This window comes from Egretta garzetta, unplaced genomic scaffold (assembly GCF_000687185.1).
Source record: "Egretta garzetta isolate BGI_Z169 unplaced genomic scaffold, ASM68718v1 scaffold819, whole genome shotgun sequence".
Taxonomy (NCBI): domain Eukaryota; kingdom Metazoa; phylum Chordata; class Aves; order Pelecaniformes; family Ardeidae; genus Egretta; species Egretta garzetta.
In genome coordinates, this window is record NW_009260833.1 from 272,435 (window position 1) to 299,894 (window position 27,460).

General features: G+C 41.8%; 1 protein-coding gene across 1 annotated transcript; it reads right to left on the reverse strand.

Annotated features, from left to right (window-relative positions):
• Window positions 1–128: 128 nt before the first annotated feature.
• Window positions 129–27,460, reverse strand: ZC3H6 (zinc finger CCCH-type containing 6). Its single transcript, XM_009646980.2, has 12 exons — window positions 26,984–27,460; window positions 15,334–15,514; window positions 13,863–13,988; window positions 12,582–12,837; window positions 10,896–11,017; window positions 8,433–8,549; window positions 6,851–6,962; window positions 6,157–6,266; window positions 5,128–5,381; window positions 3,995–4,509; window positions 3,479–3,718; window positions 129–1,866 (listed from the first exon to the last, which is right to left on the reverse strand). Exons 1-12 carry the CDS (start codon window positions 27,073–27,075, stop codon window positions 365–367), a joined length of 3,627 nt encoding a protein of 1,208 aa, XP_009645275.1. The 5' UTR covers window positions 27,076–27,460; the 3' UTR covers window positions 129–364.

Genomic DNA, 27,460 nt, shown 5'->3' on the forward strand with positions numbered 1-27,460 from the left:
GTGGCAATCATATCTAAATGTTGTTTATGAAAGAGACAGCTCACACATATACAGGTCTTCGGACTTTCTTAATGACATATTTACAATGAAAGTGCTTTTATCAGCTCTAACACGATACATGGGGGTGGTTTTTTTTCTACATGTCAATTATTAGTCTCCCTGAAATTGGAAAAGTATTCTATAGAAAATACCACAGCTTTGCAAACACTATAGCATACTGTATAACTGCATGTGGTTCTGAGATTAGCAGCTGAAAAGTGTTGATAATTATAATTTAAAAATAAATAAAGCAAAGAGGTAAACCAGTTACAAAACAGCAGAAAACTGCAATATTCACAACAGTAAAAAGACTTAAAATCAATTGCTAACAAAACGGTGAAGCAGTTGGATCGAAAGTCTTGAAAACATCTTTTAACGACTTATCATCTGATTCCCCATTCGGATCGCTATCCTGCGTCTGCGTTACCTGTCCGGGCTGTCTAACCTGCCTCGGGTCGCTGTACTGCGGTCTGATTAATCCCGATAAAGCTTGGATGGGAAGATTATGCACCGCGGGTGCGGCGCTGGAGTGTTTAGCCTGAGATTTACTGGTGCTATTTGCTTTATCTGAAGTAGCTTCCGCTGATCCTTCTGTATTTTTTTCCACGTTGGAGGCAGCCTTCGGCAGCGATGTATCTTCTGAGAGACTGGGTTCATTTTTACCAGAATTTTTCAAAATACTCTTTTTCTGGTTCTCGCCGTTCTCTCCGGAACTAGCTGGAGCCGTGTCCGACGAGGAGCTGTGATCTCTCGGATCATACAAACTAATACCGCTCAGTATCGAGCCTGGAGTTCCCAGCCTAACACCACTCGATGATAATTTGGGTGCGTACGGAGGCAGACCATCCGGGTCAGGTTTAGCGGTCGCAGCTTCCGCGGGCTGCGATGAGCCAGCAGCAGATCTGGCCAGGCGAGGGTCAAACTTCGGAGGGTGCGAATCCTTCGTGACTCCATGATGCGTGTCTGCGCTCGACAGTCTGTGGAGTCTGGGATCGACGTTTTTTTGTAAGCGAGGATCTCCTAATTTGCTCGAGCTACTGGCATGCGAATCTGCAGAGGGATCCAAGTAGCCGCTCCTGCCCGTTAAGTTGTTTTTCGCCTTTGCAGCTAGCCGCGGGTCAGCTGGCATTGCATTCGGATGGGGATCGTTTTTCAAATTCCGCAGTTTATTAAGTCTCTGGTCAGCAATGAGAGGAGGAAGAGGTAAATTGATTGAAGAGACGGGGTCAGGCTTAGGCAAAGGTATTGGGAGCAAGTCTTCGGGTGCCCAGACAATATGCTTAGCAAAGTTTGGTTTCATCAGGGTAACATCCATTTTAATGTGGCTGAACTGCCTAAGCTGAGATCGGGGATCCCTTAACGTTACACCAGGCAAAGGTTCCAACGGTATCAGAAAAGCTCGTTCCCTCAGCTCTCTTTCCGAGTCCTCTTCGTCATCGTCCATCCCTTTCTGCTTGACCTTAACTCCAGCGTGTGCATGGTGTAAATCTAGCTTTGCTCCCCCAAGGGACGAGCTGGCGTGGCCACCCTCGCTGACCTTGTGCATCCTGGGATCTCGTACGAGCCGTGGGTCCAAGGATGCGGACTCTGAAGGCTTTCTAGGGTTGGACCTTGGAGAGGCCCGAAGCCTCGGGTCAGCAGCCTGAGGCCCTGCACCTTTTTCTTTTGCCAGCCTCGGATCAGTAGGAATACCAAGCATGTGCTGCTCTGCGGAATGTTGTTGGCGATTCCTAAAATTTTCGCTTTGCTTCTTTAAGGTTTTTAGTATTGATTTAACACTGCTCCCCTCTTCCTCTTCACTACTGGAATACCAGTTGACATTGTCATCTTAAAAAAAAAAAAAAAGAAAAAAAAAAGAAAATTATTCAAGCACCAGGGACTACAACGCATTTCCTCATATAAAGGGTAGCTTCTCAGCAAAAATCAAACTGAAAAGACCCAGTATTAAATCATCACTCCCTGTATTATTACAACTGCAACCTCAAATGACAAAAATCAATTTCAGCAAAGAACAGATGTAACAAAGAAACTGTAGCTAGTTGAGATACTCCCAAACTCTGCTGCGCTCTGCCTACATATCTCTCTGTCAATATTAATCTGGGAAAATTACCTGCTTTCAAACAATTATTCCTACCAGTACTGGTTAAGAAAAAAACATTTAAAATCTGAGTCTTGATGAAAATGACCTTCACTCTGGGATGGCAGAACAGAAAGTAAAATGGCACCTTACAGTAGTCTTAAAAACTGATAAATTACAAACGTGGCATGTGCTGCTTTATTACAAGCCAAATCACTATGTTTTGGGGAGAGGTCAAGACTCAGGAAGGGAAGAAATAAAGAGTATTTCATTTTAAAGGATAAATTCTCAACTGCCTTCTGCAATGTACTGGAAAGCCTTATTAACACAGCTGCAGGCTCAGAGCCACACCCTAAACTTGCCTACTCACTGAAGGAGACCAGCAGTCTGTTCTGAGTCAGGAAAATGAGAAAGGAAGGCGAAACCCACCACTACCATCTAACGCACAGTAACACGTGCCTCCTCAGCGCTTCTTGTGCCACACAAACATTCAGCCACAGGGAGTGACATGTTGTTGGAGGCCGCTAATAGGAACATTTTTCCATTGTGCTGCTTCCCAAAAGCCCTGGAGGGGAGGACCAGTCACTCTTAAAGCACTGGTGAGAAGTCTTTGCTTCAGAGCGATTACCCTAGGTCGCTCTGTTTTTTATGTAGCCTGAAGGGCTGCATTTCCAGATCTCATAATTTGATCTGAATTATATTGGCAATATCCTCGAAATCATTTGATACAGCAACTGCCTTTTGGTCAGACAGAGGAGGCATTTCTGGTCACATAACCCAGCAGCCTCCGAAAAGGGTGCAGCAAGGAGCAGGCCGAGGGACAAATGTACCCTGTGTGGCCGGATCCGCTCTGCAGGCTTACTGCTCTCCTTTGTCCAGGTTGCAGAAGAGACGACTGTGATTAAACACTACCAATTCCAGGTATCAGAGAGAAAAAAATACTTCTCTCGAGAAATAGAATATGCAGAAAAGATCAAGAGGCACAACTGAATAAACAGAATCTAAGAATCGCTTGCACTATTGGCAGTTAGAAATAAAAATCTCTCTGTTTCAATCAGGGATTTTAAGAATTAATTGAGTTATCAGCAAGAGAACCTTTTCAAAGTACAAACTATACCCAAAAAATTATTCACAGATCTTTCTACTTGGAACTGGAATGCAGCAACTAAGCATCTACTAAAATGCTGGAACAAACTGGGAAAGAAAGCAAGTATATTCAGCTGAAAATATTATTTGAGTTGGTACTTGCACATTCACAATAATTGTGAATGGTAACACGATGAAAATCTAAGTCAACGGATTTGTTCCAAGCTAATACATGGCCAATAAGTATGTTCAGAACTGTAACAAAATTATCTTTACCTTCGTCTTTGCTCATTGCCCTCTGACCCTGGCTGTTGACAGAGTCTCCATCTCTTTGATGCTTTTGACTAAGTCTTACATAAAGGGCCTTCTGCATTGCTGGAAGAAAATCCGGTACATTAATGGCTGGTTTATGGCCCATATGGCTACTCATGCAGTCTGACTCGCTTCCACCTTGATGGGACTCTTGAGCCATGAGGTGAGCCTGGTGATCTGTAAATTCTCCATGCCATGTTCCATCTGCGGGGCAAAAAAACCCACCAGTTAGCAGCTAACCTATGCAAGCTTTTACAGCAGAGGAGATAAAACATAAAACACAATCAAGCAAAACTAATGTGACTTATATTACACGATGGAAAGCATCAGCTGAAAGAGCCAATACACCGAAGACATTCCAGGAGGTTTGGCTTTCTGTCCCAAATTCTTGCAGCTGCTCAGCTTTGGAGCTGTGATGTTTTAATACCGCTCAACTGCAAAGTGCCATATCAAGGAACGACAATTTTAAAATGTCCTTACCACCAGAGTTGTTAGCTGGCTGGAAGTTATGTACGGCTTGATGAGAATAGTAATTGTCATAGAAATCAGCTGGGTTCTGAATCGGCTCGTAATTCATATTCGGCTGCCGTTCACCAGGAATCTGCTGGTATTGTGGCCCCGGAGGACAATGATTCTCTCTCGGCATATTCACCATATGTCCTTGAACTCCTGGGGCATTGTAAGATCCCCCGAGACCCGGTGGTGTGAGAGGCGGACCACCCTGCTGTCCTTGCATAGGCATACCAGTCTGGTTCTGTGGTCCGAGAAAGCCTGGTGGAACACCCTGCATAGGAGGACTCTGGGGCATTCCTTGAGGCCCCGCGCAGGGATGATGTCCAGGAGAGCCTGGGTGCATCGGAGGCCCGTTATGTCCTTGTGACATGCCGGGTCCTGGCCCTGGACTTGAACCTGGATTGTACATATGCTGAGAATGTGGGTCATTTCCCTGAAACGGTGGTCTTGGTGGTGATACGCTGTTATAGAAGGTCGGTGGCCTGTAGGCAAAAGAAAGTGAGTGAATCGAATTTTGCACCTACAAAGATCAAGAGCGTATTGCCTGCCTCCCCCTCCTCGCTCTCACAGACGTCTGTTCGCAATTATTTGATCTTAAGTTGGATAAAAATCTGAAAGAAGCAAAATGATTTTCAAAGAGAGTAACTATATACATTACACATGACAGAGCTTGCCTGGAAGCAGAACATTTCTTCAACATTAGCACATGCAGTTGCAGCAGATGTCCAGTTCTAAGAGTTTTAAACATCCCAAGGCCAACCGTCTCCATCAGGAGTGTTGATTGGCTTTGGTCAAGAAAAAGCCAACTATAAAAAGAGTTTAGAAGAGAATGAACCTTGCTCAACCTACAAATGGAGATAGGCAAGGCAGGCATGGAGCCAAAACAAAGAGCCAATGGAAGGACTTTCTGGAAGGTCCGGGCTCAGTAACTTCTCTTCTACGGAAAGCATTAAATAAGTAAATAATTACAGTAGCCAGTATTTGACTGCTCATTAACTTCACAATATACTCAAAGTACCTACTTCCGACAGAAGAGAACTGCTTAAACATTTATGCAGCCATGTTTTAAGGAGAGTTCTACACAAAATTCTAAAACCTACTTTTTTCCAATTTTGTGTGCTAAATCCACAGTAGGCTTCACAACTATTTCAAAGAGAGACGGGATTTTCTTATATTCTCCTGAAGGATCTTGATAATTTTCTATATCGGACTCAGAGAACGGATATTGCTCTGGCGGGGTTGGCAGAAGCCCAACACCTGGTGGTGGCTTAGGGAGAGGAACTATGCCACGCTTTCTGAGTTCCTCCAGTTCTTTCTCATCTTCATTTTGTGGTTCCTCCTCAGTATTCAAAACCTAGAACAAAGCAATGTAGCAAACACTCCAGTAATTTTGCAGTACATGCAATTCAATTTAGTCTTGCACTTTCCATTTAAATATAATTACCTGCTACAATACTGCTATATATTGACATCAAACTCGGAAGAATTATAAATCTATCATTACTTGTTCTGCAGGACACCGATTCACAGCCAGGAAGAAAACTATTTCTGTAGTCAGGAGAGGACAACTTCACACAAGCCCATTTCCTTCAAACAGTAATTTTAAGTGACAGGAACTGAAGGACTTATTCTAAGATTCAAAATGTTTCTAGTGTTAAGTTCAGGCCACTTTTCTGTTAATGCCTGTAGTACAGAAACTGGAGAGAGATTACTTAACACAAAGGTCAGGATTTCATGAATCATTCCGGGGAGGCACCTCATTCCTTTCTCCACCCCAAGTGCAGAACTAGGTCAGATGATATCTAACTTCTAGGCAACTAAAGGTAGACAACATAAAAGCCACGCTTCTTGTTACAGAGTACGTGAAGATTTCCACAGGAAGGGATGCAAAAGGAAGTTCAAGGGCAGAAACTTGAGTCTGATATGGCTAAAAACACCTGACTAACTGATGGCAAGGGGAATTGCTGGTATTGCTGGTATTGAACCTGGTCACAGACGTACTGTGCTAAAGAGTGTCAGGGAAGCTGTCTAGCATCACACTCCCCAGGAATCCCACGGAGACTTCTAACAACCTCCCCCCTATTCTTTCTAGCCACAAACCTTGTGTTTACAGACCAAGTATTGCTCACCTTATCCAACAGCTCTTTTGTTTCTGCAGTCAGGGGAGCATGAGAAAATTTGCACTTATCTCCTTGATAGCATTTCGCTCCTGTGTGGTAGAACTTGCAAGGGAATTCATGTAAGCAATGTATTAAGGATTCCTAACAAAGGCTGATCTCCAGTTTTCACTGCTTGGCAAGGTTATGAAATGCAGCTGTCAGCTATCCTTCAATTCTTCACCTTTCCAAAGCTGTATGTTAAGAATTTTGAAAGCCAATAACCATCTTACCTCCCAGTTCCATTTAACATTCTACTAATAATTACATTACTGTGGCCTTAATGTTGATTCTAAAACTGTGATTAAAAAGATGAAGCTCCCAACTGTGATTAAAAAGATGGAGGTCTCAATTGCAGAATAAAACACAAGCCCTTTACCACAAACAAGAACAGATCAGGGTTTTAAAAGTAGGTGGACAAATGCACCTAACTTCCAGGGGGTTTACCTTTTAAAACATTAAACAACCTTAAAACCAAAACCAAACCAGTAATTTTGTATGTTTTTTCTCCTCATGAATATTTGAGCAGAAAAATAATCTTCTTGTAGTAAATCTACATAGTCTTTGGCCTAGTCTCCTCAGAAAGAGACAGCTACCCTTAACAATCACATCAATTAAGAGAAGATATAAGCTGCCAGTTGAATTCAAGTATTTTTTTAAAGGATATTGTGCAAATAAATGCAGTTCTCTCCTTTGGTGCAGTAACCCTGTATGTAAAACTTGCAGATTTCCTTTTTCTTTTCAATCTCTGCATCATGATCAAATTTACACTGCTCTCCCTATAAATAAAAAAACAAGAAAAACCATTATCAATCTGAAATGCTGAGACATTTCATTTCATATTTAAAGAAAAACATTCTCCTTAGCGGAATTTAACCTTTTTATCTTTACTAACACAGAATTGCATTATAAGCATGTCCCTAAAAACTGTGAATAGGGGGCCTAGACATAGAGAATGGGGATTCCATCAGGAATATATGCAGTGGTCACAGAAAACAAGGTGGCCTCCCAGTACCAGTTCTCTTCTCGGTCTCCACCTCGCAATTTGCATTAAAAAGGCATTTAAACAAATACTTTAACTGAAATTCTTTCCCATATAAACAATTATGCACTTGATCAGAAAAGCTAATTCCGTTTTAAAGGTGTGTGGGAGAACTCAGAAAAGTCCAACAAGCAAAGTGTTAAGACTCTTCCATGTAGGTAAAATAGAGTCCAAATAATATCAAGTTTCTATCGATGATATCGTGTTATACATTAGGATTACTTCGCTGGAGAGGCTTTTTGTGTATTTTTTGTATTTATTTTCACAAAAAATAGCACTAAGTGCTCTTTCAGCCACTTGTTTTAAAACTGAAGGTGGCAGCAAATACCTTACTGAGCACGGCATACTAAAATATATAAAGGCAGCAACAAATGCATTGTTTTCAATTCCCCCCGGTTTGGGAAAAAGCACACTGATTTTCACCTTTGACCATTTGAAAAAGAAACAGAAAATGTTCTATTTCTAAATACACAGAGGAACCAAATATAAATGACGCACTCACTTAGTCGAGAAGTATGCTGTTTTTCTTAAGTGTGTTTTAGCACTGCCTGAACTAGTCTCACATCAGAGGATTCAATTCCACAGCAGCACAAGCTTCAAAATGAAGCAGTAGCAACTTTTTTATGTAATAAGAGACTGTCTTGCTAGGGCTTTTGCTTGACAGCTGACTGCTCTGAATAGCATTCTCTTCTTTCTGCTGCCTTCCGCTTGCTGGCTGAAGGAAGATGATTCTCTGGTAGGGGAACTATTACTACAACCTCACTTTTTACTTTAGAGAGAGAAATAATTTAGCATAATTAAGCAATTCCTTCAATGTTTCAGAATTAGCAGTAGCACATAAAAAAAGAGAAATAATCTAATACATTCAGAAATCATTGCCTATTTACAGATTCCGTACTTGTAAGATTTGTATATTTACATATTCACTGTCAGTGTAAGTTTATGAGTTTTTACTGTATATACTACTAGGCAAACACAATCATTTTTAACAGAATTTGTTACAATCCAAAATGCGTAACAGAAGGGGATATTTTTCCACAAGTACTTCTGTTGGCATTTATCTACAAATATGCCAAACATTAGAAATCAAAACACTGAGTTTCAATGTGTAAGTTTGCTTTGCATCAGCTGAAGTAAAAAAGAACAGAGCATCTTCTTCCCTTCCCCACAGCAAAGATGATGACTGACAGACACAGCGCGTAATTACCTTAATACATCTCCCTTCAAGGAAATATTTACAAATTTGTTTGCCTTTGTGTTCCACTGTGTGCTGATTTATGAACTCCTGACTCATATTAACCCACTTCTTCACTGGTTTGCCGTCCTGTAAGAAAAACAAACATCCTACTGATGCTTACTTATTAAGCACAGTTGCAAAAATATTAAGAGCATAGCTGGTACACTAGTTACCCCAAAATGGGATTAACCATACCACGATTTAAGTTCTTAAAATGATTATACCCACAGCTCAAAGTAGAGGTAACTACACATACTTTTTCTTAGCTGCTTTAATGCAGAGTCTTTTTTTATAAATGCAACCAAATCAGAAGCTTCTTACAATATAACAGACAAAATAACCTCAGTGAACGGACAGACAATCTCACCCTCCATTTGACAATGCTGGAAAGCCAGGCTGATTCCTGGGCACCCACCAAGCCAGCCCCCTGATTAACACCACCTCTGCAGACAGCCAGGAGTTGAGCAATCACCCAGGCTTCCAGAGCACCGTCTTCACCACAAGTCTATGCTCTGCCAACCCTTCCCCTCTACGTGCTTCTCATGTGATTGGTATCTCCACACTATCGATCTTTTTTCTCCCGTTAGAAGAAAAATAACCTGTTTTCTTATACCACAAGGCAAAGCAGAGAGGAAGCACCATTCAATCATGACCTAACACGTAAGAATTATGTACCTGGTGCGGCAAATAATTCTTCCCTCATGATTTGATTCCCATGTGGCATCTGCACTCGAGATAAACTTAAGAAACCGCAGTAAACTCCTCTAACTAGAGAGTCTGGGACAGGCATTGAGGGACCCTGGCAGAGCTAGTGAAGTCACAGAAGTAGATGGCCTTTAACGAACTGCTGTCTATGATGCCGCAACAAATTCCTTCTCTGCAGTGCTAGGTGGTTGCCAACTGATCTGATGACAGAGGGAAACAAGCTTTTCCAATTTCTGATGTTCACAAAAATGAGCAGGGATCCGACTGCTGAGTGGGAACTTCTGAAACAGAGTGGATGCGGCTCTCCCCAGCCACCACACCGCACCATGAGCACACACGAGCATCAGCTCATTGAGTGTCCGGTCTCATTTTGCTTGGCAGATTAAGCAATGTCACAAAACATTAACACTAAGAATGATTTGCAGATTTTGTTGTTTGAGAAGCAGAGGTCTTCAAGCTAGAAATGCCACTCCTGGATCAGTCCAGATCCATTTTCTACTCTGAACACATTAAATCCAGAGAAATCTCAGCTGCTTCGGACAAAGCGGCTTTGAATCTAATACATGACCCTCTTCAAGATTAATGCAAATATCACAAAGCCACAATGCTCCAAAGTCTCTCTGCAAACCACCAACCGCCCCACACTGCAAAGCGCTTGAGACAACGGCTGGAGGAAGGCTGAAACGCTTCCACCATGTCCCCAAGAACCCCGGGGATGTCGCTGCATGGCTCAGAAGTCTCGACGGTTGCCCCACCACACCGCGCAGCTCAGCGTCTGCATCGCAGAATTCATTCTTTTGCTGCAGCCAGGAGCCCAGCTTTTTGTTTTCTGCCTCCCAGCCTGCAGCTGCCTCCTCGTCTCCACCCTTCCCCTCTGCTTTGGAGACGGCGCCGGGGGCACAAAAAAAAACAGATCAAACAGCCGCCCGCTTCCCTACCATATGTAGGGCAGGGGAAGGGAGATCTGATTGGGAGCCCCCAGCAGCCCCAGAGGGTTAGGCCAGCTGGAGAACACGGGGGGTTAAACGAACACGGCTGAATTACGCACCACTGCGTTAGTGAGAAGCCAGCCGTGTGTGTGCTGGGGTGCAGGAGGGAGGAGAACCACAGGCGTTCTATTGCAGCATACAGACTTAAGTATGACTTGGCTTAAATAATGTTTTTCAGCCATGGATGGATTTGATCCACTAATCATCAATTTTGTATCGTTTTCCATTTAAATGAAGATCGGAGAAATTTACAAACACCGTGCAAATACTGAACCCTATTTTCTCTAATTCCTGGGCAAAGAATTACCAAATGAAAACCAAGGTCGCAGTTCTATTTCCACAGTTACAGCTACGGAAAGAGAAGGAGAATTCTTCACGGTTCAGATGGGAACTAGAAAAAGCTGTCCATTTCCTTTGCTGAAAAATCCAGGGTGAACCAGCAGTAGCAAAACACCTTATTTCAGGTACAGTTAAAGTTGAAGTTCACACACCACTCAAAACCAAAGCTTACAAGCCACTTTCTGCTAGTTTTTTCATATTTCCAAGAAAAAGAAGAAAATTAAGTATTAGCTTAAGTTACCAGCTATACTTCATACATCAAGTGTTGGAAAAGTCTAGTAATTTTCTAGATAAGAGAAAAAAGTTTAAAGCCACGTATTTTTAAATACTCTTCTGTTAAAGCGAAGCATCCAGTCATTTGAAACTACAGCATTAGGAATTCAACTTTAATTCCACATACCTCATGAAAGCCATCAGATCCTTTATTGCCCCCTCTTCCCCTTCCACGATCTTTACGCTTCAATTTCTTTTGCATTCCACGCCCTCGACCAACATTGTAATTATTACCTCTTTGAGAAATACCTGAAAAACAGCAACGACCTCCTTAAATGACCTCAGAAAGTAAAGAAAAATGGTTATCTAGTGACATTGAATACAGACAAATCTAGCAAACGAATTATCTACCTTTCTGCAGCCTGAATTCCTAACTACTGTCTTGAATCACGAGCTGGCAAGTACAACTAACCGGCCAATTGTAATTCTGTGCAACTGCCTGCTCTTTGAAAAGCTCAAATCAATAGCAGACCGACAAACTGAATGTAAAATTAATCTTGTTCAAAGCAGCGTCTCGCAATTAGAAGCGCAGACATGTTAGTTCTAACCATCCCAAGTATTCAATCTTCAAGTATTTTGTGTCGTTTGGTCCCTTTCTGAACTAACCAGTACAACTGGCACCCACGTGTGCGCATGTTTCATTGCCACAACACGCAAGCAACCCAAGATCATAACCTAAGAAATATGACAGAGCAGCTTTGAATAGAAAAAATGCTTAATGGTAACTGTTTGGAAACCTCAAGACGGTAATTATCCAGCTAGCAGCACGCCGGGAGTCATGGTCTCAACTAAAACCACTGAGACAGAGTATCTGCGTTCTCATCAATTTAAAACCAAAGAAAATCAGTTTGGAAGTTCTGCGGACATCACAGCCGCTTCAGGTGGCAGCCACTTTGCAACAGCAAGGCTGATCCCAGTGGAAATGCCTCGACTTCATCTCAGATGACTTGCGGACAGCGGTTTTGAAGCAGTATTGCCAAGCAGCACATGAAAAGCTGGTTTTGTCTCAGCTAAGAAGATTCTGCCAATCTTTTGCCAATTTATTTTATTGTGAGCCAAAACAGGATACAATAAATCTTCACTGTCACAAACGAAAGGCAGCTTACTCCCTTTGTATAACACACAGTATCTTCCCGAGAACTAGTAAGGTAGCCATACTGTCACATAAAACCCTGCCCAAATTTTGCCTGGGATTCAAACTTTTGCCCATGATTACAGGGAGGAAATTTTGCAAACGGAATTGACAGTTTCTGAAATGAGAACTTGATTTGACAGAAGGAGGGACGAGAACGAGCAAGGCATTTCTAGGTGGCCAATGGGGCTATCTCTGTCAATGGCATGCACCTCCTCCGTTGCCTAACCTTCCACACCCCACGGCCTGTGGAGTCAGAAATCCCTTCCTAATAAGGAGGCCAGAGGTGTAAGCTGGCTCAGTGAATTGCATTACAATGGTAAGGAAATGAGGAGACACCACATGAAAGGTGCGAATAGGAATGCCTGCATAACTAGGCTCATACAAGCAAGCCATGCAATACGGGCAGCGGGACTCTAAGAGGAATACTTTTACACCGGCATTTCTATTGGCCCAGCTTTGAATGCGAGAAAAGTTGGGAAAAGAAAAACAAAAGGACACCAGCATACTTGTGGGGCGTACTAATAAAAGTATTCAGGCACCTATCAAAATTTCTAGGTACTTAATTTTTTGGGGAGGGGACACTAAGTTAGATTTTGGAACTGACATATTTACACTCCTCCCCCCAGTCGAGTCCCATTTCAGACTTTCGTAAGTTTATAACGATTCAAATTATCTTACCTTTCTGGATCCCCTTCATCCCCTGTTTTTTCACTGGTTCTTTCGGGAATGGAGGTCCTAAATCAGTACTGGAGGTCTCTTTAGCTTGCCTGTATTGTTTAAGCTGATCAGCAAAATCTTCATCCTTTTCTTCCTCATTATAATTACCAAAGTTTTCATCACTGTAATGACTATAGTCGTCATACTCCTTACTTTTTACATTTTTTTTATGTTGCATTTTCTGTGAACTCATGTAATTTCCTGATACGTGTCCATGCTGCATGAAAGGGATTGCATTGTTCAGAAGCAACTCAGTATTTCAAAAAACACCTATCCAAACTGCTCTACAAAACCAATTCTTTTCCCCCCATTTTCTTGTCGTGCTGTCTACCAGATTTGCACAAACAAGCATTAATAATAAACAGTGAAAATCAGTTCCCTCATAAAAATTAGTACTTTTGATTCTGGATGCATAGAAATAGGAAAAAGGACAAAAAAGAACAGCACCAGCACCTATACTCCACAACACTTCTCAGTGGGGTTGGCGAAGCATTTTAACGTATGCAGTTCTAAATGATGCAGTTCTAACTATGATTAAAATAATTTTTTTCCATTCATGATCTCTGTATCCTGACAATCTTGGACACAGATGAAACAACCTGTCCTGTTTCCGTCAGTCAGGATGAAATACTGCTTATCACCACTCCTAAGCCAGCACCGTCGCTTCTCCCATTTCCACAGACAGGATCTTCTGCTCATAAATTTGGCTGGCTTCGAGGATTCTGGAATGGTTTCAGGCTAAAAGGAAAGTCTCCCCTCCTCTGAAGCACCAGAGTTTCATCAAGCCCCTAGCTGCTCTATTGCAGCTTTAGAGAACGGCTTTCTATTTCACCCAGTGGTCTCAGGAGGGCTGTCGAGCTGCACAGACTGAGCAGCAAAGCCAGGACAAATTGAACTATCAGAAAGCAGAACCAACTCTAGATATTTAAAGGTGGCTTTTCAAGAGTTGTTTCCTCTTAGTACCATCTAAATCCAATGCAGGCAGTAATAGAGATATCTTAATTGTTGCCTGATGGAGGAAAAAATAGAATGAGGCTTGTTTACACCACCTACATTTCATGCCACAGATAATGCCTTACATTTGCAAATCTACCCGAGGAGATGAGAAGTAGATGTGTTTGTGAAATCTGCGAGAATGGGCACTGCGATCAAGTCAGCCTTCAAAAACCCCATCATTTACATTTGCATTTTTTACATTACACCTAAATAAAGACATGAGAACTCCATTTAGAAAAATACTACCTGACTGAACGAAGAATCGTAATCTCTGTATGAAGAGCTGCTACTCTTTTTGTGTGGTCTTTCTGTACGCTCAATGTCAGAGTCATGGCTGTAGTCTGAACTATCATCACTGGAAGGGGAGTTATGCTGAAAAAAAGAAGAAGAGAGCGCTCTCAGAAGTTGTTAGATAGTTCCCTAACTGGTCTGCTGTATATGAATTTAAAGGAAGCATGAGCCCAATAAATAAATCAAAGAATTTTCTCAAGTCTCAGAAACCTCTGCTTCAGGGGGAAGCTAAAGAAAGCACACTCTTTGATGACCCACTCTTTTTATCAAAGAGATCTGACCCAATGAGGCTTCCGAATGTAAACATTGAGGGCTATGTGGTTTTTCTGGGTTATATCAGCTTCCCACAGGTCTCCCTAAGCCCTGCTTCTTTGCAACATAGCAGGGAAGCCGCCAGAAGGCTAACAAATCTGGGAGATGGCTAGAAACTTGCATGTGACCATAGAAATTATTAGCATCCTGTAATTTTCTGCAGGGACAAAACTACAAGCACTTCACTTAGATGTATTGTTTTGCAGAAAGTTTAGAGGGGAAACCATACGAGAATACTGTATTTCTGTGATTTTTAGAAAAGGACCATCAGGTTTAATTTTCTAGGTTAAAATTTTCTGAATCACTTGCACTTATTTAAGTTTACTAAAATATATATTAGAAACATGAACTTTACTGAAGAATTCACTTAACTAGCCTGAAATATTTTCTTGCCATAAATTATGATAATTAGCACAAGAAGTGAAATTGATACATTTCTATTTCGCATCTTATCCGAAAAAACTCTCACTTGCTATGGTTCGGCTACTCTTGCCAGTGGCCACTGCTTAACTCACACCACTGCTTAAGACTTAAACAATTCAAGAAGTGGTTTAACACTTTGGCCTTTCACGTCAGAACTACCACAACCACTGACAATGGCAGAGAGGAAAATGCTCATAGATGTCAGTATCTTGTAAACGGCTATCAAAAAGAACATTGAAATAAGTAAGCATCCAGTGAAGATGCTTATCACAAATAATAGTTACAGCTGCAATCCCATTTTCTACTTCTTTTAAATATAAACAGATGAAAACCAAGTTCATGAAAATGCATTTAGGCCAAGCTAACAAGCAAGTTTCCAAACTATGATTTGAAATGCGCTATGGCTGGATTATTTAATGATTTATTGTCTCTTACCCCACATAAACTGTCACTGAAATGTGTGAATATGCATGTTCAGGTGTCAAAAGTCTACTTAAACAAACTCTTTAATATTGAAGCATGTTGGTAAGATAGGAAACCCAAAACTTGCCCTCAAAGATTTGACCAAAGATTGCCTGAATAGTAATAAAACCATTTTAGTTTTCTTCTCCAGTTCCCTGAATTCTTGTCTAAGCCTGGAAACCTGGAATTAAAATAAGCACCTCCAATATTTTGGTTTGCATTTCCTAACCTTATGCTTATCCCGTCTTCTCCTTTTTGATTTTTTCTTTTCTTTTTCTTTTTTGCGTTTCTTCCGTGATTTTCTATGTCCTTTTTCATTTTTCTGTTTATCATCACCTTTTGAACCATGTTCTTTCACATCTTCATACGCTGCATCATCTATTTCACCATCTTCCAGCTCTCCATCTTCCCTGTAGGAAGAAAAATATCAATACAGTAAAATTACATGTTATTATCCATCTCACCTGTCCGACAGCACAGGAAAAACAAACACACCCACTATTTCTTTCCACCAGTTACATTTCTATACATGTACATATACTTTTTAACACATGTAACACCCCAAGCACTACTAGGATTTTAGAATTTTCTTTTAGAGAAAAATGGAATGCAAACCATGAAATGGCCTTGAATTGTACCCCAGAGTTAAAAAGTTTAAAAACTGTGTATTTTTCTTCCTTCTCAGAACAAAGGTCTTCTCTTCTTACATGTTTTCTCTCGCCTAGGTACAAAAACCTGCTGCAATATGGAGCACTGTGTTGCCCTTAAGCACATTTCAAACTGCAGAGGTCGTTTCACCATTTCTACAAACACCTCGATGCTATTGCACCCACAAGGTGCTGTACTTGCATAACAGAGGTGATCAAAATTAAAGGCAATTAAAACCCTCTGAAAACCATACAGTTAAAGAGCACCAACAATGAAAACAAGCAGTTGGGCGCTGCAGGAAAAACACATAGTAATACAAACATGTTTCCTCCAACACACCAGCTCCTGGAACTAAAGATGGGTCTGGAGTATTCCAGGTGTAATGGCCAAAGCCATGAGCAATTTGAAAAAGGAGAATTAATTTAGCGGTTAAGTGGATTCTTCAAAAGAAGTCAGTAGTAGTAGTGGACAAGAAAGGAGCAGTTAACGTTTGAATTTCATTTGCTAGACTCTAAAAACTGTCAGAAACCAGACATCCCATGATGCTATTTTTCTAAGCTACCCAGGGTGGGTTTTTTTCTTTTTCAAAATTTGTAACATTGACATTTGTAGGGGGTTGTTTCCTACACAGATAAATACTGTAAATGGAATGATATGCACGTGAATGTAACTTCCACATATGAACATGACGGTCTCAAAAAATCTTTGAATAGGAGTAACACCAAAGGATGATTAAAAAAAAAAAAAAAAAAAAAAAAAAAAAAAAAAAAAAAAAAAAAACACAAAAAAACCAAACCACAAAATGTAACATGGTGCTTGCAGACTAAATAACAGAAAGGCTTGTGTTTATCTCCATCATCAGGGGCAAAAAAGCGCTTCTATGATTATGTAAGACTTTAAATAAAGTTTTGTCTACTGACCCAAAGAGTAACAGCCCTGAAAATATTTTTCAAGGAAAGCAACATTTCAACAAAGCGCCAGCTAACCTATTTCTCACCCCTATTTCAGACAGACTGCTGAAGCAATCTCAGCTCCCCTATTTGCTGGTTTTGGTTGTGGAAGAATTTACTGCTTTTAAACATTTATAATTGGCTCTATATAATTATTTCTACATTACCACTACTTCAGGAATTCAGCCTTTGCAGGCATCATGGAACCTTATAGAAACACAGTCCTGAATTTTTACGTGGAGATTGCTTGAAAACACCATCAGCCCTAGGGTGTCCAAACCCCCCCCCCCATGAATGTACCAGATTCAGCAGATGGTGGGGGCAGCAAGGGGAGAAGCCTCTAAATACTGGAAAAAAATATATGTATATAAAAACCCCACCACTAAACCAAGGCCAAACTAGTACTGGGGGCAGTAGAAGGTATTAGGACAGAAGCAGTAATTAGGCTATATTAAATTGCCTTACAACTTGCCCACCTCAGTCCTGTATTCACAACGTTATTAAGCTCACCTGATGATCAACTCTATCTACTTCAAGGGACTGAGAATAGTAGGAAGGGGGAAGAACTCACCAGGAAGTGAGACCTGAGTCTCCACAGTAAAAAAACAGTGGTTAAGAAGTTAGAAGCAACCCCAAAGTTGTGACTTTGTCAAAGAGGAGTCAATGGATATGCCAGGGAGAAGAAAAGAGGAGAAGACACGACTGCTGTATTGTCCCCTTCTATGTCCTGGAAGGTCTTAGAACTAAATGCTCTTAGCAAACAGAATGCAAAAAAGAAAAAAACAAAACCAAACATAACCCCCCCCACCAAGATATGATTACACATCACTAACAAGCCAAAAAAATGGAATAAAGACACCCTTACATTCAGATTATCTACTCTCATAAAGGCTTTGGAGAAAAAAATTAAGGAAATCAAGCGATTTCAAGGTACCACTTCTTCATCTTTAATTGTCAACCATTGGTGGGATCCTACAGTGTATCTGCAGCAATCGCGACACCTTCCTATCACCTCCTGGCAGCCCACTGCCACCACGTCAAGGCAAGTCACATACATCCCAGCCTTGGCAAGATGCTCGAGAAGGGGACTCGAAGAACACTTCTAAGCAATGCACAAGGGCAGCTAGCCAGCGACTGAAAAAAACACTCTGGAATGTGGCAGAAAATAATCTTCTAGGCAAGTATTGAAGATCATTTAGTTTCGCGAAGTAGCATGAAGTAGCAGGACTGGAAAGGAGGAAGTTCCTAAGAAGCTTTCAAATGTCAAAATATTAAAAAGTGGGAATAAAAAGACAGATTTAACCTGATTATAAGATTCTGCTGCGGAGGGTGTCATTTAAAGACCATCATTCACACTGATGGGCAGTAAAAGGAAGTTCACAGCTGGTAGTGAGGGAACTTCTAGGACTTACTGCCACGGGCAGTTGCTGAAGCAGACAGCAGCAGCCGCAGAAAGGGACCAGACAAATTCACAGAAAACAAGGCCATTCAAGGAACGGCTGCTCCCTCCAGCACACTGAACACAACCGTGGATGCTAGGAAGACAAAAGGGAACTTAGGAAGAAGGTAGGAAAAACTGCTCAGCTATGTCTGAAGTTTAGCTACACTGCAAATGCAATAAGCACTGGGTTTGCTTATGACCTTAAACATTTACTTGAACACATTTTGAAAAGGACATTATTTTTTAGTGCAAATGTAACACAATAGGAAGCTATAAAGTCAAAGTTAGCTTTTGGACAAGTAACGGATATTAATAATAATAATAAAGGTATGCCCACTACCAAGTGAGCACCAAATGTGAGGCAGAGAGGCAGCTTCAGAACCCTCTTTAATGGGATTTTTACAAGGTGGTCACGGTCATCTGCTCATACACATCCTTACACTGCCTCGCAAAGGAGAACATAACACCAAGGTACTCCCCTGCTTAAGAAGAGCTAAAGAATCTTCAGAATATGTATCCCAAGCATAAAATAAATCCTGTCGTCAAACACCGCAGCGTCCGTTATCTCCAGCATTCCCTGACAAATTCTTAAGTACCTCATACAATATCCCAAGAAAGCATTTGCCACATCTTTCCAGGAGATACTTGATTAATAAAGTGTGCCTAATGCAACGCAAATATTTATGAAACATCTGCAGCTATTAGAAAAAACTATTTCTTATTTTGACAACGTGAGCTGAACTCGCTCTCTCAAGGATGTCTACTCAATTAAAATATCTTCTTAAGTAAAATGCCTGCTGAAATCGCTCTTTGGGAAATAAAGGTGTTCACCAGTTCCTTTGGGAACTGCTGTCATAGATTTACACTCTGGGATGCGTCCAGGACTCAAATAACTTTCTAGGTGAAACAATCGGGCAGCATCTCAGTAATGCTATCCTCCAGATTGCATTCCAAAACTAAGGTTACCAAAGTCCTCTAATCCCCAAATGCCTACATTCTTTCCACAAGATCCTAAAATTTTCCCAGCATTGAATTTCAAGAATATAACAAACAAAAACAAACAAACAAAAAATCCAACCAGATAACTATGATTTGGAAGTGAGTACAGAACCTACCCCTTTTAGAAAGTTCACTTCCTAATTTTATTCCACAGACTTGGCTATAGCAAGCAGCTTTGGGAAGAGCTTTTGGCGATGTGAACCAAGGCTACCTCTTTTTCCACTATGAGTAATAAAAGTCAACAAACAGATGTGGTCTGGAAAAAACACAGCTAGCAGATGATTTTCTAGGAAATGGGTCCCAGTCTTAGGTTGCTTTCTCTTCAGCAGATACCTACACCAGACAGATCACAACACTGATCTAGCAAGAGACAGTAAGAGCTCCTGGTTTGCAAAGTACAGCTGCTTGCTTACAGAATATTCTGGGTTTACACGAGATCTTAGTATGCTTCTATTATCACTGGAAATGCCTGACACACAACCCCCAACATTTTCTTGAACTAGAAAAGCATAGAAATAAAATTTTGTTGTCTTTTTCAAGATTCATGTCTCTTTCGACTACCCTACCCCACAAAACAGCACCCCACAGAAACAACCTTCACTGAAATAACGCCAACAAGCTCGGGGGGAGAAGTTTGCAATGCCTACGCAACGCATACCGCAGGAGTCAAAAAGCCTCTGCACTGAAGGAAGAAGCACTGGCAATTTTTAACTTCTGCTGCGTGTTGTTTTCTTGGATTCTATACTTGTGTTTGCAAAGGCTGAACTAAACCTGATGCATCTCCAGATTAACAGAAGTTAATCCCTGACCTATTACAGCACAGACCTGCAGTCACAGGAAACAGCAAGAGGTTCCTCACCTCTAACCAGAGATCTCAGCTAGCATTACCAAGCCCTTCCCACCCTAGCGCATTTAAAATCCTTTTGGAAGAGAAATAAAAGCATCTTCTTTAGATACCCAGTTTGAGTTGCTTAGCGGTGTGTGGCTAGCGCTGCCTGACCTACCGGAACTCCTTCATAAAGAACCCTGGAGGACCTGAATGATTAAAGTAAATTGCCATATGGCACCACTGCTTCCTCATAACCCAAGGGACAGCAATCTTGCAATCCGGAACGCAGGAAATGCAAAATTAAGTAACATCACCTAGACTCCACAAGCTAAACAAATCCTAACTGAACAAAAGGCAGCACGCTGGCCGTGATCTTTCCTATCGGCCCCTGCACAAGGACAAGGTACATACAAAAAAAATTTGGTTCATCTCCAAATCTGAGAGAAAGAACTAAAATCGCTGATGGATCACTCCTTTTTCTGCAATCTCCAGATACTTGGCGTTTGATAGATACGTGAAAACACAAGCATAAAGCACTTCCACTGCCCCAAGTGTATTTCTAGAGCATCTCCAAAATGGATTAGAAAGGCACAGAAGCCCAATTATTTTTCAGGGAGAATCAGGCTGGTGAAAGAGCAGTTATGCAAATATTTGGCTGGGGAAAGCAGAAATTCACAAAGTAACTCACCATTACTCGTGTTCACAGTTTAATTTCTAACATTCAAACTCAGCTTTAACTTCCCTTTCTTGCCCTTAGTCCAAGTCATTTTTAAAAATAGCATTCTTTATGTTCAAAGATTTACAACTCAAGCTCCTTAAGTCCAAGATACAAAAATGAGGTGCGTTTTTCTCAGTACACTGAAGGTTGTTGCTCTGAAATATTTTAAGAAAACTAAAAGGGTTTTCCCTGTGGGACTGGTTTTCCAATCTTCCCAACAGAAGTACTTTGCACTCGCAGATATAGCAGGTGCTCCATGAGAATCATACTCCTGTATGTTTTAAGAATTTACATGAACAAAATCATATAACCAAAACGTGAAGCTCAAATATTATTTTCTCTTAAGTCCATTTTTGATAGATTTGCTTCACAGGTGAGGAAAGGTCTCATTTAAAAATAATTTTACTTTACAATACGATGCTTTTGACTTTATTTCTTAGAATGAGTCTTAAAGAGAATATAAATAGCCAAGAGCTTCCAAAAGCATTACCAAGAATAGAGAAAGTATATAGTAGCTAAAAACTAAAGGCTGCAAACATCTCCCTTTTACTTCTTGTACACAAGAGTTTGCTGTAGAGGAAGGCCACAGCAACAAGAATGCAAACTTTAGACATGAGCAGAACTCTTAACACATTAAGTAATTGTTTTTAAGGAGCTACTAATTTCTGGTGATAAGTGAATATTACTGTCCAAAAAGAAAATAAAATCTATTTCTTCCTAAAGTGAGTGCATAGTTAAAACTTAACTTCTTTATTCTGCAATTAGTTCTAGAAAAGATGAACAGAAAACATCGAGGATGTCCAAAAACTCATATTCTCATACAGAAACAGGATGTTAACAGCCCTTAATTTACAGGGGCTGATAACAGCATCGTACACCTTATTCTGCTGACCTCCGAGTATCTGCCATCAGGACACACAATGCAGGGGGGAGGGCTTAATCTGATGGGAAACTACCTGAGCAGTTTTGACACCAGCCAAGACTCATTTAGTGAAAAAGCCTTACACCCCTCCCAGATATTTCTTCTCCTTAATTTCCTTTGGGCATGTTTTCCTTTGCATCCCAAGCCAGATTTCTCCCTCAGCCCCTTTATTTGAGCTCCTCATACGCTCCTGCTGCTTTAAAGAACCCTCCTGTGCATATTTTCCACACCCAACACATCTAGAAAAACATGGTGCTATGCGGCGCTGGTGACCGCACAGACACACACAGCTATCGCTTCTCACCATGACATGCTTGCTTTCTGTCCTGTCCAATGCCATGCAATGAACCCGCAACGCTCTCGCAGGCAAGGTTTTGGTTTTATAAAATTGTGAAGAGCACAGTAACTCAGAGGCAATGCAATGGGAGGAAGTTTACACATCTAAAGTAAGATCTTCGAGGGCTAAAATTCACGAAATTGATTTGTCTTACCATGCTGCTACGCTACAAAATTTACTAATGAATAAGGAAAAGTACAAAACGAGAAGCTGTTGCTGCAGCTAACAAGCCAGCATCTTAACTAGAACTGGCTCTAGCTTCTTTGACAGTGTTACACGGGTTGCCTAACAGCACTTTTCAGCTGCCCATTAGTTTTGACCACTCTGCAAATACGAAGTTATTTTAATCTACAGCCAAGCAGTGAAATTGCATCATGAAAAATTGCAGACCAGATTGCTTGGGGTTTTTAACCTCTGTTTTGCTTTCATCCCCAGGGATGGCTTTAACAGATACTGTGTTCCTGTAAAATGGGAGAAAGAAGTGAGGCAGGCAGCAAAAACCAGCTTCCTATGGCGGTACCAGAGGCGAACGAGCAACTTTTGGAAAGCCCACCTTCTCACCCTGCCGCCCAACCACCGCCAGTCTCTGGGGTTTAGTACTGTAGAAGAAATTACAGAAATTCACACCGGTCAGCCCAGGAGGATGAGGAGCAACAGCTATGTCAGCCGGCTGGGGTTTTGCCACTCCTGCAATGTTTGCTGGATGGCATGCAAGCCTTGTTTGCCCACAGGGCATATTTGGGAGTCATTATCTCTTCACTTCCTAGTTTCCTAATGTCAAAGTAAGTTTTGAAATCACACTCGAAAACAATAAATCGCTACAAGGCTGCATTCAGTGATCACAACTTCAACTCAACACAAACACATTCTTTGGTGATTAACTATTACTGGAAAAAAAAAAAAAAAGTCTCTAAACCCAGCTGTAAGCAAACGTTTTCAAACCAAATTACGCACATGGAGACAGAGGGCATCGAAGCACCAGGTAAAATAAAAGAGATGCATTTAAGTAGTCAAGTTTAACTAAAGACGGACAGAAGCCTTATGGCAAGGGAGACTGGGAGAGCAGTCAGGCTGGACAACAGCAGCTGCGGATTAGACCGGATCTTTAGCCCTTCTGCTCCACAAATGCTTGCCTGATCTGTAATGCTGTGGTGCTTCACGGGCAAAGCCACTCGCAATATAATGTTGACTAAGCACTAACGGAGAAAACGTACAGCTAAGGTGTATAATAGACATTTCAATTTGCTCTTACTCGTCTTGGTTACAAACCATCACTTGCGTTTTCCCCCTTACTTGCCACTGGCTGTAATTTAGCAGAGCAGGTCTCCATTACGGTGAACCAGACAGACCTGTTCGAGCAGCAGAGTGTAAATCATGCTCGCCAAGGACAGGACTGCACAAAACTGGTATGGTGGAAGGGAGCGGGCAACTCCTAAGACAGCTGGAAGAGGAAACTGGGAAAATAAAATAAAAACAAAGGGGTGGCTAGGTGGAGTCTCCATTCACCTGGCTCATCTGGACATGCACCGGGCAGACAGAGCGGGCGAAGGAGAGGCTTTGGAAGAGCAGCACCACAGCTAGAAGCGGGCAGACTCGCATAATCAAACACTTTAGCTACACTAAACTCAGATCAGTTTTATCTTGAATAAGAAAATGGCTGTACCAACTTCCTTTTAAACTGTAAAAATTATATCAAATACATAACGAAAAAGCGTACAAGGAGGATTAGCATGGTTCTCGGGAAAAGGAACCTCAAATGCAACAGACAAGCCCAGCTCTGAAGTGGCGTTTCCAAACATCCTCTGCAAAAACCAGGACAATTTTCTAAAGAAACTTTGCACAGGCCACTTGGGCGGCTGTCACAGAGCTGTCTCTAAAGCAGAATTTCCTTTATTGTACCACGAGCACGTAAAAAAGGGCCTGATACACTTGCAATGCAACTCCTAAGACCATGCTGGCTACAGAAGCATTACTTGCACCTCCCTCTGATCTGTGAGTTAGCATCTCAATGTTCAGACCTACCATTAGATCACTGCTATTTTTACAGCAGATAATGATACAGGAAACCTCCAAGTCGGGAGATTAAATGACAGTAAAGCAGAGATAGCCAACAGAGAGTACCAGCACCAACTTAACGGTCTAGATTTTTAAAAATAAATGAACTCAAGAGTTATTTTTCTAAAGTTCCTGGCAATTGTGAATCTGGCACCGATTTCAAATGCAGAACCACCTGTAGCGAACAAGCCCTTCCCAAGCCAGTAATTGCTCACTATTTGTCAGAAAATCAAAGTCTGCGCGAGGACTGGATTCTTTTCTATTTGTGACAACTGTTTAGCTGTTCTCGTAGCCACGTACATTCATCTATAGCTGGGACAATACCTACAAAATAAAGAGTTTAAGAGAAACATGAAGCGCCCAGTCCTGCAGACGATGGTAACGGCAACCACGAACTATCACAAGTAATGAGACCTCGCTGACCTCCGGGAGAGAGCGGTAACTGGCCCGCTCACACACATTTGTGTTAGTTATTTGCTGTAATGGAGGTTGCCTGCACTCTCAGACTTCCTTCTTACCCTATCAAAGATCACCTACATAACAAGCAATCCTTCAAAAAACCTAAACTTACAGGAACAACTTTAAAAAGACACCCGTTATCTGTGTGTATAGGAAGTCTCAAATACTTCATCGAAGAGAATGCCTCCGCAATGAGTAACTAAAAATACTGAAAGAATGAGAAACCTTCCTCACTTAATCCGGTGCCCCATCTATAAAGCAAGAAAACAAAGACTTTGCATTAAAACAGTCTTCCAACTCAGAATATTCAAAGTGTGGACAATGTTTTTTACTATTTTCTACTGCTCAAAACCACTAACCAACTTCTTTATAATTCTACAGATCGGTTCAAAACCAAACTAACTAAATGCTAACGGAAATGCCATTAATTTATGCTGCACACATTGATCATCAACCCTTACATGATTTCAGCAGCTTCCTGTTACGGGCTGTACCTACTGTAAACTAGTCCTACTGAGCTACCAACGCAATAAAAAAATTGACTGCAAGACAAAAATGTATTGAAACTGGACGTGTTAATTTTAAAATACCGAACTCGTGTTCTAGTGAGATTCCACTTCAAGGCAACTCGGCATACGAGCATACCAGGTTCTTGCATCTTTCCTACAGAACTTACAACGGGCTTTTCAACTGACGACAACAACGGAGACTGGACAAAACCAATTCAGACTAAAAATCGTTCACAGTTAAAGCTGTGCTGCCCCTCCCCTTGGCGAGTCAACCATGTTTTCTGTGGACGGGAAAGACCCCGTTTCTCTTTAGGCCTTCCCAGTCGCCAGCTGGTAGGGAAATCTTTATAAACCTCAGAAAATTAAAATACTACATTTTGACAGGATTACATTTGCATACCTGATATAATACAAAGACTTATATTTGGGGCTTTTTTAATTTTAACAACGCTCTAGGTGTATTCAGAATACACTTTACATGCCTCAGATCAGAGGGGAGCAGAAGTTTTATAGAAGTCTTGTTTCCAAAAAGTATTACTTAACAGGTAAATGTGTTTATTGCTAGAGTCTTCCACTCTTCTGAAATTAAAACGTTATAGAGCCATGTTTATAAAGTAACCTGTATTAAAAGTACATTATAGACTACTAGGTAGTACTTATTTATTCTATTTCATAATTTACCAGTGTAACAACAGGCATACTGGTGAGAACAGCAGGTTAGAGGAACTCTACTTGTCAACATCGCATGAGTAACTCCAAGTTAGAAAAACTATGCTTCCAGCAGAACAGTGGGTAACTTGGGCTTGTCCTCAAGGAGGACTTTAAAACACGAGGTATTTTCAAGCCCTGAAACAGTAAAAAGTCACAGACTCACTAACTCCAGGAACTCCTAACACACTTTGCCTCCTACTGCTGCAGTTTCAGTAGGTAGTTATGCCCTGCCTTCAGCCATGCCAGTGGATTACTAGTTTGCTTTTCACACAGCGCTCTTTTTGGAACGTACAGCATGACACAACTTACACTATTTCACAATTAAAAGCAGGAAGGTGAAAAGAAGAATCAGCAGCTCTGGGGTCTGCCCTGAACCTGTTACTAAATCCCAGTACAATTTTTGGACCAGTCAGCCAGCTCGTGCGGCCCTCCACTTCCCAATTTCTAACACAGAATTAGTGACTCTTTCTCCGGTGAGGAAGCGGTTACGTTCACTCAACAGCACCCCCCTCTCTTTTTTTTTTTTTTTTCCTCAGTGTTTTTCAGTCCTCTGCAGCAAGTAGCAAGCAGGGTGGTGGAGCTGTGTGGGGAGGACAGACTGAAGCCCAGCTGTCGAAAACCAGCATTTTTAACTCCTGCAGTTGTGTCACAAATGCTCTGAGTAGATGTAGACTGAAGGAGGGGTAGCTGTCCCCCTGGCACAGTATTTTTGGAGCTAGTTAGGAAGGCCAGGGCTGCCTGGAGAAAGGATTTGAATTTCCAGCAGCTGCAGGAGAGAAAGGGAGGGAGGAACAGAGGTCCTTTCACCAGGAACAGGACTCTGGTTTTCTGCGCATGGGGATTGAGAGGTGGCAAAGATAACGTCAGTCAGACCTTAATCTGCATAAAAAAAGATCCAGTTAAATGGGCAAGGTGTAATCTGGCAAGAAAATGACGTTAAATATGGATCTAGTGAGAGATTCTCATATGAACAAAAACAACAACAAAAAAACCCCACAACTCAAAGCACCCTTTCCTACCTGACTAGCAGCGCCAGGGCAAGGGAGAAAAGAACAATGGTGACATTCAACAGACACCCGCTGGAAAGTGCAATTTATGGAAAGAAATGGAAAACAGTCCCCCTTCCCAGCCAGAATAAATAAATGAAGATGTAAAACGCATGCATTTCCAGAAAATAAAACCCTACTAATAATGCGGCACATTAACAGACAGCATCATCATCATCATCATTATCAGCATCAGCATCACCCCACTAGTATCACCATTATGAGAAGCGGAGAGAGAGAAGAATGTTACTCGACCTTTCGTCCCCTGCATGTTGCCTGTCAGAGTCGGGCATGTTTGGGTCAAGAACTGGGTTTGGGGGTTTGGAGAACAGGCTTTCAAAGGCCATTGTGCTGGCTGTGGTGTGGTGAGGAGGAGGAGGGAGGTGGAAGAAGGCAGGACACTGCCGCTGCCCGTGGTGCGGAGGGAGGAGGAGGAGGTGGCGGCGGCGCGCACAGCCGCTCTGGGGGCGGCTCGGTGAGGAGGAGGGTCGGGTCCCTCAGTGAGGAGAGATGATGAAGGTTTCACTCACGGTTACTTAGTGAGACACTAACGGGCACTCAGTGCAGGGCGAGGCTGCACAGGCTGAGCCCGGCCGCCCCGCGCGGGCAGGAGGAGGAGGAGGCAGCAGCGGCGGCGGCTCGGAGGAGCAGGCCCGGGGCACAGGAGGAGGAGAGGACACACACACGGGGGAAGGGAGGTGCTGGTGGCCGGAGAGGGCTGGCCGAATTCTT

Excerpts from the sequence above, each read along its gene's own strand:
- ZC3H6 (XM_009646980.2), bottom strand. The coding sequence starts at position 27,075 with ATGGCCTTTGAAAGCCTGTTCTCCAAACCCCCAAACCCAGTTCTTGAC. Across the intron at positions 4,510-5,127 it reads GCACACAAAATTGGAAAAAA|GCCACCGACCTTCTATAACA; the intron begins GTAGGTTTTAGA and ends TTTTGCCTACAG. Across the intron at positions 3,719-3,994 it reads GCCAGCTAACAACTCTGGTG|ATGGAACATGGCATGGAGAA; the intron begins GTAAGGACATTT and ends TTTGCCCCGCAG.